Here is a 16366-nt window from a genome sequence, read left to right as displayed (position 1 = left end):
ACAAGGAGATTCTGTTTAGATTTGTTTGCAGTTCTCTTTGGGACTGAATTAGCTAACCCAGAATAAATTGCCCTTTTATGGTCAGGATTGTATTTGCCTGTGAAAAAAGTTCCCCACACTAGCATAACATTTTCTGGAATGGATCCTTCCTCTTGGTTATCTGACTCAACTCTTTTTTTCAGATGAGCTTTTACAATGCTCAGCAAGTCAGCTTGCTTCCTGCTTACCTAAAAATGAAGTAAAAACTGGCTCTATTTATGTCAAAAGACATGACTCAACAAATTACAGGTAGTCCTCAACTTACAACAGTTTGTTTAGTGACTGTTCAAAGTTACAAAGGCACTGAAAAAAGTAACTTATGACCATTTTTCACACTTACAATCACTGCAGCGTCCTCAAGGTCGTGTGATCAAAACTCAAACGTTTGGCAACTGACTCATATTTATGACGGTTACAGTGTCCAGGGGTCATGGGATCACCTTTTGCAACTTTCTGGGAAGCAAAGCAGGGATGGGATTCAAAAATTTTAACCGGTTCTGTGGGTGTGGCTTGCTGGCTGGGCGTGGCTTGGTCATGTGAGTGAGCAGGCGTGGCTAGGTTGTCATGTGACTGGGTGGGTGTGGCCAATTTAGCAGTCCATCTTGCCAATTTAGCAGTCCATTAAACAATACACAGCAGCCCCCTTTTCTATTCTTCTTTTTACTATTGCATGAAGTTTTTGCTCTAGTTTTTTTTTTTTTACTAGGGGGGAGAGGTTGGCAATGCCTGGGGAAGGAAAGGCACGCTTTCCACAGGTCTTATGGCTATATTTAAAGCAAAGTCAATAGGGAAGCCAGATTCACTTAACAACCATGTTACAACATAGCAATTGCAGTGATTCAGTCAACAACTGTGGCAAGAAAGGTCGTAAAATGGGACAAAACTCATTTGTCTCATGTAGCAACAGAAATGTTTGGCTCAATTGTAGTCCTAAGTTGAGAAGTACCAGTATATGTAGGATGTTTAGCAGTAATAACTCTGATTAAAGTAGAAAAAGGGACGGAATAAGAACTTTTGTACACGAATGGATTACTTGTTCAACCAACAAATGTACTGGATTTTTTCTTTCTTTCTTGTATTGCATATGAGATCCTTTTTCACACTTAAAAGGTGCAAACATTCAGGTAGCATTAAGTGCCTGTATTCCAAAATGTGATTAGTTAAAATATTATAGACAGTATAGTAGTTAACAGCTGTAATAACAAATAATTAAATAACGCATATCATGAAGCCAAGACGAAGCCTGTTGCAAGGTGAAGCCAGCCTTAAAAGAGACTTACCCAAACTAGACAGGTCTGAGAGGAGGAACAGCCACAAAAGGGAACGGCTGGAGTGCAGAAAAAGAGAAGTACTGTATTACAGGGGATGGAGAAAAAAAGAACTGGCTCAGTTAGACATGTGTGTCTGAAAAGACACGAGGCCTTGTTGGTGTCAGGATTCCGGCAGTTACTCCAATTAAATCATGAGCCTCGAGCCATACTCCCAACACTAAAAAGGATTTATTTGAAGTTAACATTCTATATCCGGCATTAACCTGGGCGTAGCCAACTCTGAGATACGTAATTCACTGTCACCCTTGATCCTGCTTTCCCCCCCACCCCTCTGAGTGTATCATCCAATGAAACACGTCCATAGCCAAGACTTATCAATCATGCTCTCCAATTAGATTTTTTGTGCGGCAGAAGCTTCAGTCAGCTAATCAGTCTTTGAAGAAAATATGAATGGAATGTACTTTCGATTCCACACTGCTGCCTGCTCTTTGAAACTCCCCCCGTCCTTTCTGTTGACAACTATAAAACCTGTATACAAAACGTTTTATGTGTTGACATTTGATGCCAAATAAGTCCAAAAAGGAAAAGGACTTTCCATCGAAGACTGAGGAGGTGCATATAATATAATAACATTATATGCTGGGCTGTATATAAAGGAAGACAGAACCAAGAGGGAATTGAGAAACTTCAACATTCAGATTTGATTTCTCCCAGCACACTGGCCGATCCCATTTCATTTATTGGCTTCCTATGCAAAGAGAGAAGTCTTCTTGGATATCCATATCTATCCACTTCAAGTCAATAAAATTGTTCCAAGTTTCTACGGCAGAGATAACATTGACAAAGGAATACAGGACAAGAACCTTTAGCAGATAAAAGTATGTGACACCTCAGCCTTGGGAAAGGAGAGAAATAAAAGAAACTCAGAATAATCCCACATTGGTTCTGCATGGTAGAAGAGGCTGCAAAGGGAAACTGGCAGGCGTTCAATTCTGTTATTATACCTGACAACAAAAGTAGAATTTCAATAATTGTTGTTTCCTGAACTTGAAAGGTTGACAGTCTCACAGTTTTAGACAAAGGTATATACATTTTTAGCTTTAGCACTTCCCTAAAGCGGAAAGATAAATTGAGCAATTTGGTAGAAAGCACAATGCAAGTACTGTACACGTATTTTAAAAAAAACAAATTTATTTCCAGTTTCCTGTATTTATCTGGTACACAAAAGTGATATGAGACTGAAACTTTATTTCCTTTGTCACTTTTTCATTAAGCTTTTTCTGACAGGAACATCAGCAGTGCTTTAGATCTGAGGTGCATCTAGTTAAAGCAGGGGTCTTCACACTTGACAGCTTTAAGAATTGTGGACTTCAACTCCCAGAATTCCTCCTCCAGTCATATTAGCTCAGGAATTCTGGGAGTTGAAGTCCACAAGTCTTAAACTTGCCAAGTTTGAAGACCCTTGAGCTAAAGAATGGCAGAAACTGAAGTCACGACCAGCAGTGTTGGAAAAGAGGGATTCCTCTAGTCATAGAGATAGAAAAGGGGACACACATTCTTAGCAGCGATGGTAGAATAGCCCCACAGCGATAGGTGGCAAACATATTTAACAAACAAATAAATAAAAGTTAGTTCAGGGGTGTCAAACTCAATTTCATTGAGGGCTGCATCAGGGTTGTGTTTGACCTCGGGGGGGACGGGACTAGGGTGGGCATGGCTAGGGTAGGCATGGCCAACTCCATGTCACTTTTGTCAGGGGGCTCCTGTGATGTCCCGAGCGCTCTGCCACAGAAAATGGGTTTCTGAGCTCCGTTTTTGGCTGCAACAGCTTCCTGCAACCCTCTGCCAGTGAAAACAGAGCTTTGTGTGCAGCCCTCTCGAGCTCTGTTTCGCTGGCAGAGGCACCGTGGGCCAGTCCTTCGCTGTTTCCCCATGGTCTAGATCTAAGCACCCCATGGGCTGGACCAGTCCCTAGGCCTTGAGTTTGACACCCCTGCTCTAGTTGTACAGTGTACATTTATTAAATTATGTGTCATGCCCCTGTTGGAATCTGACTCGGGGGGTGGGGGGGTGAACAGCTGACAGGGAGTGGGAGTGGGCTCCGTTGGCTGTGGAAGAAACTGAGGAAGGGCAAAGTCTGGCTGGGCAGGGCAGGGCAGAGGTAGAGCAAGGGGGAAGGAATTCAGAGGAAGATCCAGGCTCACCTCCTCTTCATCCTAGGACATGCAGGGACGAATGGAGAAGGGAACAATGTGAGTTGTGTGCCTTCCCTTCATTAGCTGCAGCTGGGAACACGGTGTTTAAAAAGGGAGATTGCACACAGCAACTTGCTGGAAGAAAATTGTGAGTTATCTTTTGTTTTCAAGGCTTATCTGGGTTCCTGGCATCTTCCTAAATGTGTGTGTTTTGTTGGACTTTGAAGTCTGCAATTCCTTCTCCTGCCCTGTCCAGTTAATTGCTGCAGCATGGTTTGTGTGGATTTTTATTTACAATTTATATGTACTTTGTTTTCAGACTGAATTTCCTCCATTTAAAGACTGTTTTGGGGAGTGTTTTTTTCTCCAGCCGAAGGTAACTGGACATTGGGGGCAAAGTTGGAGGTATTAAAGGGACTTTTCTTACTTATGTGACTGTATTGCCTTTGTGCCATGCCCTGGGTCATTACATTATGTATGGCTACCCATCTTGCCAGAAGCGACTTCAGCATTGGGCAGCCAGAAAAAATGAAACAATTAACATGTCAAAAACAGTCATATTAAAACTTTAAAAAACCCATAAAATGCCAAATAGCAAGAGATTAGCAAAAATGCCAACTTTATCCTAAAATTAAGATCACCAACTCATTGAAGTTCTTCAAGTAGCAAGATGAACTTTTGGAAAGAACGTTTCTTGACTTTCTCTTCTCCTGAATGTCATCTTGCTGCCTTCTTCCATCCAAGGCAGGGGATTCACTCCTGGGCTACAGCTGCTTGCCTGTCTGGAAATGGAACAATCCCAAGGCAGATGTCACTTCCCACTCTTTGCTCCCATTAATTGGGCGCCCATTGTGATCTCCTCAGAGGTAAGACTGCTGCACAGACTTGAACTCGGGACTGTTGCCTTTTTCATTTGGGAGGCCTTGTGTGGCTCTTGTGCTGGATTGGGGGTCTGGCCTAAAAATGGGACACAAGGAGAAGGTTTCAAGAGAAGTCTGTGGATGCCAGTTGCTAAACAGCTACCTGCCCTTCTCTTGCCTTAATTCTATGTAAATTGTCCCTTCTCTTTATTTTTTGTAATTCCTCTCCTTTCTCCCAGTTCCAACTCAAATCATTTCTCTGGCTAATCTAGAACAAGAAACTACAGACCATCTAGGATTTGTTTACAGCAAAATTATGTTCTTTTGACCAGACTTTATGGCTAATACAGGACGGCTAAGTGGCATTTATGCTGGCTATTGTTATACTAATTTGTAGTAGCAGTTGAGATCCTATAGATGGCGCTAACGCTAGCAGCAAACTGCAGTGTCTGATGCCTATATGGGCCTCTTTTGCTACTTGCATGATCTCGTTTCTTAGGTGTATTTTGATGAAGGTGGAAAGTCCCGGACTTATACAGTAGATGATCTCATTTACTAACATCACCACTAGTCTTAAGGATGTGGCTGGGAGGTTTCATGTGGTATCTATTCTCCAATCCAAATACTGTATCTATGCTACTCTTCCTTGCTTGTAAAAATGGTACATAAGGAATAAATGCTACATATGTAGTCAGACATCTTGGCACCCTGCCCAATGACTGGTCTTTGAAATCTATCAGGCTATGGTTCCCCACCCCTGCCCTTCAGCAAATAAAATTCAATAGAACTAGTAAACACAGTCAGTAGAGAACAGTGTAATCTTATTCAACAGTAGGAACGGGCCCCTTAAGATCAGGCTGCATGTCCTCCCTAAATTTATTTTCTGAGTTCCTTCCACACTTTTTTGTGTGAGTCACCGGTTGACTCATTGTGACCAGACAAGGTCTTGCAATTCTCTTGGCAAGGTTTTTCAGAAGTAGTTACCCCTTGCTTTCTTCTTCTTCTTCTTCAGTTTAGTTTATTGTCATTGCACCTCGTACAAAGAAATTAAACGCCACCTTCAGTGTACATTGTAACTATAAAAATAAAACGCAAACACATATCCTTCGCATTCTATACAATTGAACTGAAAACCCCTGATATTGCATTAATATTAGTATATATTAATATTGCACTCTATAGTAGAATTCAATATAGTTACTGCTCTGGGATAGAAGATGTTTTTCAGACTATTTGTCCTTGTTTTTATTATTCTGTACCGTCTGCCAGATGGTAATAGTTAAAAAAAAAAAAGGTGCCCAGGATGAGATGGATCTTTGAGAATGTTTTGAACTTTCTTAAGGCAGCGGGAGCTATAAAGCTCTTCCAGAGAGGGGAGAGGGCAACCAATGATCTTCTGGGCAATGACGTTAACCCTCTGAAGTGCTGTCCTATCTGCCATTGTGCAACTGGCAAACCATACAGAGGTGCAGTAAGTTAAGATACTCTCTGTGGTGCAGCGGTAGCAGGTCACCAGCAGTTTTTCATTCAGTTGTTGTTTCCTGAGAAGTCTCAGGTAGTATAATCTCTGCTGGGCCCTTTTGACCAGTGCTACAATGTGAGCACCCCAGGTCAGGTCCTCTTTTATGGTAACACCCAGAAACTTAAAACTGGCCCCTTGCTCCATTCGGTCTCCATAGACGTCTGATCTATTCCTTCCATAGCCCACCATAAGCTCCTTGGTCTTATTGGTGTTAAGGACCAAGTTATTGTCTCCATACCACAAAAAAAACAACCGGTTCTTCCAAAAGTTGAGACAATGACTGTCCCAAGGACACCTTGCTGGCTTTGTGCCTAAGGCCAGACTGAAGATCACATTTTCTCACTCTCATGTGCCTTAACCATGATACCAAACTGTTTTTTTTAGTTCCTTCCAGGCCTAGTTGCTGAAAGCCAACAGGGAAAATAAATAAGTACTGAAATAAATTTCACATAAAGAGAGGAATTGCTCCTCCAAACATATGATAAATTTTGAAAAGCCTCTCTTCTGTCAAATTTGCCTCAACATCCTGTTCACCACAAACCTTTGCTGTTGCAACTGAGATGGCGGGTTCAGCTCTGAGGCAACCGAGGTTGCTCAAGAGGGACCTTCAGGCACAAAGCAACCATGACCTTTTCCCTCCATTCCCAGCAGCTTTTTCTCTTTCCAGAGCCTTCCCTGCATTGGTTTACCTTTGGTGCCTGCACCGGCTGGCGCCTGGTTCTCCAGCAACGCCTCAGGCTGCTCCGACCACAACTTGTAGTCAGGCTTACTCAGGAAACGCTTGCTTAGGCCACAGTTCAGGCACCGCACAACAGTCCAACGTTGATGACGGCGCCCTGGTTGGAAACATGGAAGAATGAGTCACCGAAAGGGACCTGGAACAGAAGGCTTGCCCTCCCTTCCCACTAGAGTTCCCACAACAGTTCACTTAGTGACCGTTTGAAGTTACAACGGCACCGAAAAAAGTGACTTTAAGACCGTTTTACACACTTACAACTGTTGCAGCATCACATGATTTACATTTGGAGGCTTGACCACTGACTCACATTTGTGATGGTTGCAATCCCGGGGTCATGTGATCCCCTTTGGCAACCTTCATGACAAACCAAGTCAATGGGGAAGCCAGATTTGCTTAACGACCACATGACTAATTTGACAACTGCAATGATTCACTTAACAAAAGCGGCGAGAAAAGTTATAAAATGGGGCAAAACTCAACTTAACCAAGTTCTCACTTAACAACATAAATTTTGGGTTTAACTGCGGTTATAAATCGAGGACTACCAGGATTCCCCAAACTTACACGTAGTCCCTGACTTACAACCATTCGTTTAGTGACTGTTCAAAGTTACAAAGCCACTGAAAAAAAGAGACTTAGGACTGTTTTCCATACTTATAACCGTTGCAATGACCCCATGGTCACATGATCAAAATTCAAATATTTGGCAACTGGCATGTATTTTTGACAAGGGTCCCAAAATTATGTGATCCCCTGGTGCCACCTTCTGACAAGAAAAGTCAATGCGAGAGCCAGATTCACTTAACAATCGTGTTAACTAACAACTGCAGTAATTCACTCAACAGCTGTGTCAAGAAAGGTTGTAAAATGGAACAAATGCTTTCCTTAGCAACAGAGATTTTGGGCTCAATTGTAGTCATAAGTCAAGGACTACCTGTTACCAAATCAACTAGTCAAGCTCCCTAACTTTCCTTGGCAATGTCATTTCATGGATTCTACATCAAAAAGACTGCATAATATGTTTTAGAACAGGCACGTACAGATCTTCCGGTTTGTCGGCCGCAGCGGCAGGGATTCGCGATATTGCGCGATCCCTGCTGCGCTAGCCGTTTTGGTGCTCCGATCCGGACGGGTTTGGAGCTAAGGCTGCCCTGCAGGGTGGCTGAAGATAGGGGGATCCGGAGAGGGGTTTGGGGTGTTGCAGACCCCCTTCCCGGCCGGCAGAACCCCCTTTTCCCAAGACGGTGTAGCGGCGGTCTGCAATGGCCGCCACAAAGAAGCTGGCAGCCGGGTAAGAATGCGCAGGAGGAAGAGGAGAAAGCCTTTGAAAAGAGAAAGTTTTTCTTGGTTCCCAGGACTCTAAGACATATTTAACGAAATTCCTGGAAATTATGGCTTTTTGAATGATACCTTCCAGAAGAGAAAATAAGCGGCAATTTGGAGGTGCTGAAAGGAAAGTTTACTCTCCTTCCCTACGGAATTAACAAGTGGATATTAAGAAACCTGTCTTTTCAGGTAAAAACTGGCTTTAAGTGATAAGTGGGAAGGGAGAGGACTAAAAAATATTTATATGTTAAGATTTTGTTGGAGGAGATTCCTTAAGGATTTGAAGACTGAAATATATTGCAATAAGGCTTTAAGATACAGATTTGGACTTTCTTTTTTTGATTGATACTACCCCAGGAAGAGAAAGTGAGAACTTTGCCTTGGCTTGGATTGATTGATGACTCTGGGACTGTTCTATTTTTTTTTGAAATTATTATGTTATTAGAATTATAAATAAGTATATAGAAAAGATAAGATTTATAATGGCTCCTCCTGCTTCAGAACTGAGAAAGAATACAAGCAAACTAAAAAATTGGCAAAGATGTGTGAAAGGCCCCCTTTTTATTATTATTATTACCTTTATTGTCCAAGTACAACATGTGTACAATGAGATTGGCTGACCCTCCCTTCGTGCACACACCTTCCCCCAACACAACTCACAGTGTGGACAGAAATTCCTAACCCAGTCCCAATCGTGACTTACACTATGTGACCTTGTTGCACAACGCGCCGGCCTTGCAAACCTATCACACTAGAAACAGAATGTGAACAATTTGTGAAACAAAAAGGTTGGCTTTGAAGAAAAAGAACAATGGGGAGGTTTTCCAGCCATCACCTTTTTTTAGCATTATAATGCTGTGGAGTTGAAATATGAAACTACAAGCAAAGACTTTGGCTTTGTGGCCACTGGGTAAAAAGAGAGAATTCCAAGTGGGAAATGCAGGTAGTTCCTCTCCACCACCCATCCCAGAGACCCTCTTCTCCACCTCAACCCTAGCATCCATTTACCCCAACGGTGGGTGGGGAGACATCAACCATATCAGATTCTAGAGCAAGAATAACACCAAAGAGCATCCAGGCAGCTCTGCAAAAGAGGAGGAAAAGAATATAATACTGACTTCTTTGGCGAACAGTTGAGCTGACTCCAGGAATGAGGAGAGAGAAGCAGGATTTGCAGATGGTCCTCTTCACAGAAGGGTCCCTGCATACAAAATCAGGTGATCAATGAATTTGCAGCACTCAATTACCCTTGTTCACTGAAGGCTATCCATACTCTTTATAGCCAACCACACACTGACAGGGTGTTCATGTCAAACTAAGCTATAATGTGGTTTTGGTTAGGGAAGAATCTAGTTTTTGCCTTAATGGGATATGTGAGTTTCCTTGTGGCTCACTGCAATATATGAACCTAGCCAAACGTAACATTTTGGTTAGAAAAGTTGTGCTATAATGAGAGGTATGAACAGGATCGCTGAGTACATGGCCAAAGTGAGATAGCAACCAAAAACCACCCAGCTCTTCTAAACCAGAGGTCTCCAAACTGGGCAACTTTAAGACTTGTGGACTTCAACTCCCAGAATTCCCCAGACAGCATGGCTGCCTGAGGAATTCTGGAGGTTGAAGTTCACAAGTCCTAACACTTGGAGATGCCTGTTCTAAAACATTGTTTGCCCAAACTCATCAATTTTAAGAGGTATGGAGTTCAGCTTCTCCTACAGGCTAGGGAACTCTGGGAGTTGAAGTCCAAACACCCTAAAGTTGCCAGGCTGGGAAATACCAAGCTCAATCCAATCAATTTCAGTTTTGACCCATAATGCCAAATTTAGAAAACAGTAAAAGAAGAGAGTCAAAAGAAGAGGAGTTGAGAAAAGGCTGACTGGGAAAAAGCAATGTGACTTCTATATTGGAGCAGTTAAGTGCAGAAACTGTATGTCAAGTTGATTGAAATCTCAAGGCAGCCATGAATTTACCTGTATGATAGTAGTAAAACTGGCATTTTCAAAAGTACACACAAATTATAAAGTACAGACTTTATAGCTCTATTTACTGAAATCTCACCAACCCCCAATCTCACTCCTAAATATGGATGCATTGTTAATAATTACAAAATGTTCCCCATAAAGAACATGAGACTAAATAAAGCATTAATAATTCATTAATAATTCAGACCACAAGTAGATTTTTAGGGGAAAAATGGGCAACAGGAAGAAAATAAGTTTAAAAATGGGAAGAAAAAGGTTCAATTTATTGTTGGGCTGGAAACGGTATCTTAACCCTAGAAATTAGAGGTTTTAGACCCTGCTTGTAACTGTCTTCCCCAAAAGATGGCTACTCACTGTCTCAAGACGAGCCGCCGGCTGATGTTGTTTTGGGTGTGACAGTAGAAACGAGCCAACTCTTGGTTATTTGGGTTTTGGGCGAGCACACAATGTGCTGCCTGTGTAAGAAAGAGAAACATCCTTATCACCTCCCAGAGATATCTAGGCTAAAGGCATCCTACACAGTCCAATTGCCTCATAACAAAGGGATCTTATGGAGAATCATCCTGATCCTATTAAGGCCTTGGTTGTAAAACATGTGAAGAATCTTAGCGCATCTTAAAAGCTACGTCAATTTTCTTGGGTCAGATGTCAGAGCTCGAGTAGCATAATGTGATCACTAAAGGAAGGAGGTGTCTTATTTCATTGCAAGACATTAATTGGCCAGATCCTGAAAGATTGTGCCTTTAAAAAGGTCTTCCTTGATTCTTACTACCTGGGCATGTGACTCATCCTTGGTGATTCCTACTTTGGGGAGGGTGACATTCATTATTTCCCCATTATGACTCTGTATTGTGGACAAACTTTCATGAAAGTCAAATGAGCCCCATAGTTGATTGCTTTCCAGAGCAAGTCAGGATTAGGTACTTCCTTTTGGTGATTGATTATTGATTATCTGGAATTTTGAAGAATACTCTGGTTTATTGGCTAGAAAATTCTGGGAGTTGAAAATCCACACATCTTCAAGGATCATTATGTGAAAACAGGATCAAATCTGTCGTGAGATGGGAGGTGGGAGAAGTTGGAAAGCCAAGTTTAGGATCCAGAAGAAAAAATACCCCACTACAATCCTATAGAATTCTGTCAACTGCTCCATTCTTAACCCTTCCTCCCTCTTGGCCCTGTGATCAAGCCTGATATATACGCAGCCCACTCTATGCTTCCCAGTTCACATATACTGCATTCAGCAGGAACATGCAGTAAATCCAAGCAACTAAGGCAGAGTTAGTTACATAGGTACATGCCCTGATTTAATTCTAGGGAGAATATGCACACATATAAACACATGTAGGTGTACCACATTTCAAGAGTAGGAACATGGGCACGCACGCATACATGAGCAATTGTATTACAGGGGGGAAAATAAGACACCTCCAATAAGCACTGTTGGGAAAGTGGTTGGAAAAAATTCCAGAAACCATGCTGTGCTTTTAAAGGACTTGTCTTTCTGACTGTACCCATGAGAAAAACATGAACTTCACATGCATTTGTGAGCAAACTGGAAACGGAGGCATAGCTAAAGTCACTTCCCATTACAACAGGGGTGGGCAACTATGGCCCTTTTATGAATTATGGACTTCAACTCCCAGAATTCCTGAGCAAGCCATGCTAGCTCAGGAATTTTGGGAGTTGAAGTCCACAAGTCATAAAGGGGCCATAGTTGCCCACCTCTGCATTACAACCTCCATTTTAAACAGCCCAGCGAAATTAATTCTTATGCCGGGAAATTCTCCTCACCTGATAGAGGAAATTCAGTCTCTGAAAGGCTTCTTTGTCCTTTATCATGCTGGTAAAAACAATGAAGAGATAAAGATTATCTTAAATTGTTTAAGTGACAAAACAACTGACGGCATGCAAAAAAGGGCTATTGAACAGTAATTTTTTAAAGAAGTTTTGCTTATATGGATTGGATTCTTAGAGTTCAAAGGGTATCATAATATCAGAGGCCCTGATCTTTTTTGATCCAGTAAAACTTTGGATAACCACTAAGGGGTCAAAGGATTCCAAGTGTCAAACATTTCAAAGCTTTCTATATGCTACCATGTAGCTATCTGGATTTGACAATTTTGTTTATTTATTTTTGAGATTTATCCCCATCTTAATCCTTAACAGACTCTATGCAATTACAGAATATAATACAAATAAGGCAAAGGTAACAGATACAAAACTGTATTAATATGATACATTACAGTAATTCATTTTGGTGTTATTGATCCCAAAGTCCTTTGAGATAAGTCCAAATTTTAGTAGTTTCTGTGAGAGAAGGGGGTCAGCCTTGTCTCAAACTCTTCTTTAGCAGGGGAGCCAGATAGATAGATAGATAGACAGACAGACAAGACAAGACAGACAGACAGACAGATAGAGAGGGAGAGAGAGACAGACAGAGAAACAGACAAACCAAGCGCTCTTCAACATTTTCATACAAGATCTAGATGACAGGATAGAAGAGGAGATCATTAGATTTGTGGATGACACAAAGCTGGAAGGAATTGCTAACACTCTGGAAGACAGATTCAAAATTCAGACACATCTTGCCAGACTTCAGCATTGGATCCTATCCAACAAGATGCAGTTCAGTGGTGAGAAAAGGAAGGTCCTGCACATATGCACAGGAACATATTGGGCAGTGCATAGCTCAACAATAGTGAAAAGAATCTAGGTGGCCTGGTGGAATAAAATATGAGCCACCGGTGTCCTGCAGCTGTCAAAAAAGAGCCAATGCAGTCCTAGGCTGCGTCAAAAGAAGAATAACATCAAGATCACAAGAAGTGATACTGCTGCTCTATTCTGCACTAGTGCGGCCACATTGCATCCAGTTCTGGCCATCACAATACAAAAAAGATGCTAAGAAAGAGTGCAAAGAGCAGCGAAAATGACAATGGATCTGGAGGCTAAACCGTATGATGCACACCTAAGGAATTAGGTATGTTTAGCTTAACGAAAGAAGGCGTATGCCTTAGGGCAGGGCTGTCAAATTCTCCGCCTGTGGGCCAGATGCATCATGTGCTGGCCACGCCCACGCCCGGTTTAGCGAAGGGGGAAAAAGTCCCGATATGCCACGTGACGCCAATGTGACAATGCGAGTAATATGATAGCTGTCTTTCAATACTTGAAGCATCGTTCACAGGGAAGAGGCGGTCGATTTATTCTCCAAGGCATCTGTGATGACCCGGAGTGTACCACAAATATAATAAAAACCAAAACGTAAATAAAGGTCCTTTAATGCCTCAACTTGGCTTCACTGTTCAATTGTTCACAGTTGGAGATTAAACTATCTTCAAAATAATATTCCAAACGAAAGAAATACAGTTCAAAATCAAAGAGCAGATAACGAAGCAAAAACCAAAAACAAACCCCACTGAAGAAAGTTCCACGACAGACCAGGATAATTAATTACAAACTTCAAGAAGATAACCAGGTACAGTTTGTTGGAAGAACGCCAACCAAGATAAACCTCATCTAGGAATAAAACACTAATTTGTCCCCAGCGTTCGTTAGCACGCAGGTCCAAACTCTTATGCAGATCTCACACCTGCAACCCATGAAGAGGATCATGGCCCTCTCCTCCCTGCGTGCCCTAGGATGGATAGGGGATGGGCCTGGGTCCTCCTCTGACTGCTCAGCCGGCCTCTGCCCTTCCTCAGCCTCCTCCACAACTTCTGGAGCCACACTTCCACTCCCTGTTGGCTGTTCCTCCTCTCCCTCAGAGTCAGTCTCCACCAGGGGCATGACAGCATCCGAGGACAGGACAAGAAGCAGTGGGTGGAAGCTTGTCAGAGAGAGATCCAACTTGGAACCAAGGAGAAATTTCCCAAACAGTGAGAATAATTAGTTAGTGGCATAGCTTGCCTCCTGGAGTTATGGGTGCTCCATTGTTAAGAGGTTTTCAAGATTGGATCACCATTTCTCCAGGATGGAATAAGGACTCCTGCCTTGGGGGAAGAGGGTTGGACTAGAAGACCTCCAAGGTCCCTTCCAGCCCTATGATTCTATGATTGATTGATAGGCCTGTTTAGAAAAATCTTAAGTCTTTTTTGATACCATGCAGGGCAGTGGTCCCTAACCTTTCCGGCTCTGTGCACCGTGGTGCACTATAGTGGTGGCAACAGCGGCGGCAGTGGCAGGGAGGGAGGGGGGGAGAGAGGGGATGGTTCTGTGCAAGTTGTGCTTGTGCACGAAGCTTCACTTGTGCAAATGTAGCTTCACCCGCTTGCCAGCCACTTGCGACCGGGTACCAGGCCATGGCCCGGAGGGGGGGCACCTCAAACTGCACTTCAAAACACATTTCTAACAAGTGCAAACACCTCCAGCAATGTTGTACACGTGTCAGAAACGTGAGTGACTCACTCATCCAACCCCAGCAACTTTTAAGATGTGTGGATCTTAAACTCCCACAATTGCCCTAGCCAGCATAACATCACATCGCTTTGTTTCTCTCAGTTCCCCTCTTCCCTAGATTTTGAAAAGCAAAATTAAAGGATGCTACATTCCCACCCGCCCCCCCTAAATTGTTACAATCCATTAGTTCCATTAATTTTGGAAGGAGGTGGCAAGAAAAAAAAAGTAAAATAGAGACATTGCTACAATGCAACTTGGTTCTCCAACCTAAAGGGATCTTAGCAGAGGTGGCATTCAGCAGGTTCTGGCCAGTTCTGGAGAACCAGTAGTGGAAATTTTAAGTAGTTCAGAATACCACCTCTGACTGGCCCTGCCCCCATCTATTCTCTGCCTCCCGAGTCCCAGCTGATTGGCTGGGTCTTCTTTTGTTGCCCTGAACAGGAGAACGGAGCTGGAAAGCAGGTTAGTGGGGTGGGGAGGGAATGGGGATTTTGCAGTCTTCTTCCCCTGCCATGCCCACCAAGCCCTGCCCACAGAACCAGTAGTAAAAAAAATTTGAATCCCACCACTGGCTCTTAGATTTATTTATTTTATTTTATTTGTCAATCGCTTACAAGATAATAGGTATAAGTATAAACATGAGTAAGAATACAGGAAATAGGTACGATTAAATGGGGACAATAGGACAGGGACGGGAGGCACGATGGTGCACTTATGCACACCCCTTAATGTGCAAGATATATGTCAGTGTGCCTTCCCACCCATAGACTTTGTTTTTCACAATGCTGTCCTGAGCCTTCTTATCGACATTTGCACCCATCCCAATGCCAGCCTTCTCCCCAGCCCTATATATAAAACGTGCAATTTCATGGGTGGCAAAAGGCTATGAATTCGGACCATTCATTTCCATTCACTCACCTGTGTGATCTGGAAGACTAGCTTTCTTCTTTTCCTTGCTCAAGCGCCCTCTTTTAGCAGGCAGCGGATGAACTCTTGATCGTGGAAAGAGGAAGGAACCTGATGGTTACAGAAACAAAGCAAAGCAAAACCCTACTAAGGAATCCTCTGCAATTCCTGCGTACTCCATAAAAATATATAAAGAAAAGTAGCCAAGATAACACAAGGCTATTATTAATATTCCTTCCTTGGGCTTAGCCTTTGATGACCCACATCCGTCTTCACCCTTCTCGGCTGAAGCTCAGGTGCTGTGATTGCACTGATCTAACTAATTAAAGTACCATAAAACCTTTTTAATTCCGCGCAAAGAGCCTCTCCAAAGTCCGTCGCACTTAGTAAACGAAGCTACCGCAGTGCATTTTTTTCCCCCGGTTTCGTGGCACAAAGGCCTCTGGGAAATGTAGTGCCTTTTTTCATTCCATTGAATTGAACTACAACAGGGAGGAGGCAGCGTTCGGGTGCGAAACAAGAAAGGGCTTTGGGGTACTGGCTTAGTTGCGCATGCCCTGTAGTTTTCCTCGTAGGAAAAACAACAACCATGTTCTGCTAACTTAATGCAAAGCCCAGAAAAGGGAATCGATTAAAAGCAAACAAAACAAAACAAAACAAAACCCTCGGATCTTTCTGTTTCGGCTCTGAATTTTGCACGGCAGAGCGCCGCACGAAGAATGCATTAATTAAATCTGGCTCGTGCGAGGGTGCCTTCGAGTCAGCGTTGACACCTGGTGACAACCTGGAAGGAGCCCCTCCAGGTTTCTTAACAAGGTTTCAGGACTAGTTTGTCCTATTTTGCATGGCAGTCTGGTGTGGAAGCGTTACCGCTTCGGAGAGGAAGGCGGTGGCACAGAGTGGTGAGGGCGGCAGAAAAGACCAAAAAGCCGATCTACTCCCTGGCTCTTAGTTCTTTGCCATGGCCATTGGCTTTCCTTTTGGCGGTGCTGTCTTCGGTCCATCAGTTCTTCCTCTGGAAGCCTCTAAACTTCTATAAGTGGCTTAGGTTTATGCTACAGGCAGACCTCGACTTATTATTACCACAGTTGGGACCAAAATTTCCATTGCTAAGCAAAGCAAGTGACAGGG

At 42.9% G+C, this 16366-nt stretch overlaps 1 protein-coding gene and 1 long non-coding RNA gene across 2 annotated transcripts in view; both read right to left on the bottom strand.

Moving 5' to 3' along the window:
• Positions 1 to 1519: 1519 nt before the first annotated feature.
• The window catches only part of LOC148131869 (uncharacterized), a 312201-nt gene continuing 297354 nt past the window's right edge, over positions 1520 to 16366 (bottom strand). Inside the window, exon 2 of the long non-coding RNA XR_015747444.1 lies at positions 1520 to 3580. This is a non-coding gene — a long non-coding RNA (uncharacterized LOC148131869). The remainder of the gene's footprint in view (positions 3581 to 16366) is intronic.
• Positions 2491 to 15642, bottom strand: RPP21 (ribonuclease P subunit p21). The gene is made up of 6 exons (XM_026685896.2): positions 15248 to 15642; positions 11729 to 11777; positions 10289 to 10389; positions 9071 to 9153; positions 6577 to 6723; positions 2491 to 4462 (listed from the first exon to the last, which is right to left on the bottom strand). The coding sequence occupies exons 2-6, from the start codon at positions 11774 to 11776 to the stop codon at positions 4317 to 4319; spliced, it is 525 nt and encodes a 174-aa protein (XP_026541681.2). The 5' UTR covers position 11777; positions 15248 to 15642; the 3' UTR covers positions 2491 to 4316.

Source organism: Notechis scutatus, chromosome 2 (assembly GCF_049901735.1).
Source record: "Notechis scutatus isolate UNSWTSFEM ecotype Mainland chromosome 2, rNotScu1.2, whole genome shotgun sequence".
Taxonomy (NCBI): Eukaryota; Metazoa; Chordata; class Lepidosauria; order Squamata; family Elapidae; genus Notechis; species Notechis scutatus.
This window is presented reverse-complemented; position numbering and strand designations above follow the sequence as displayed.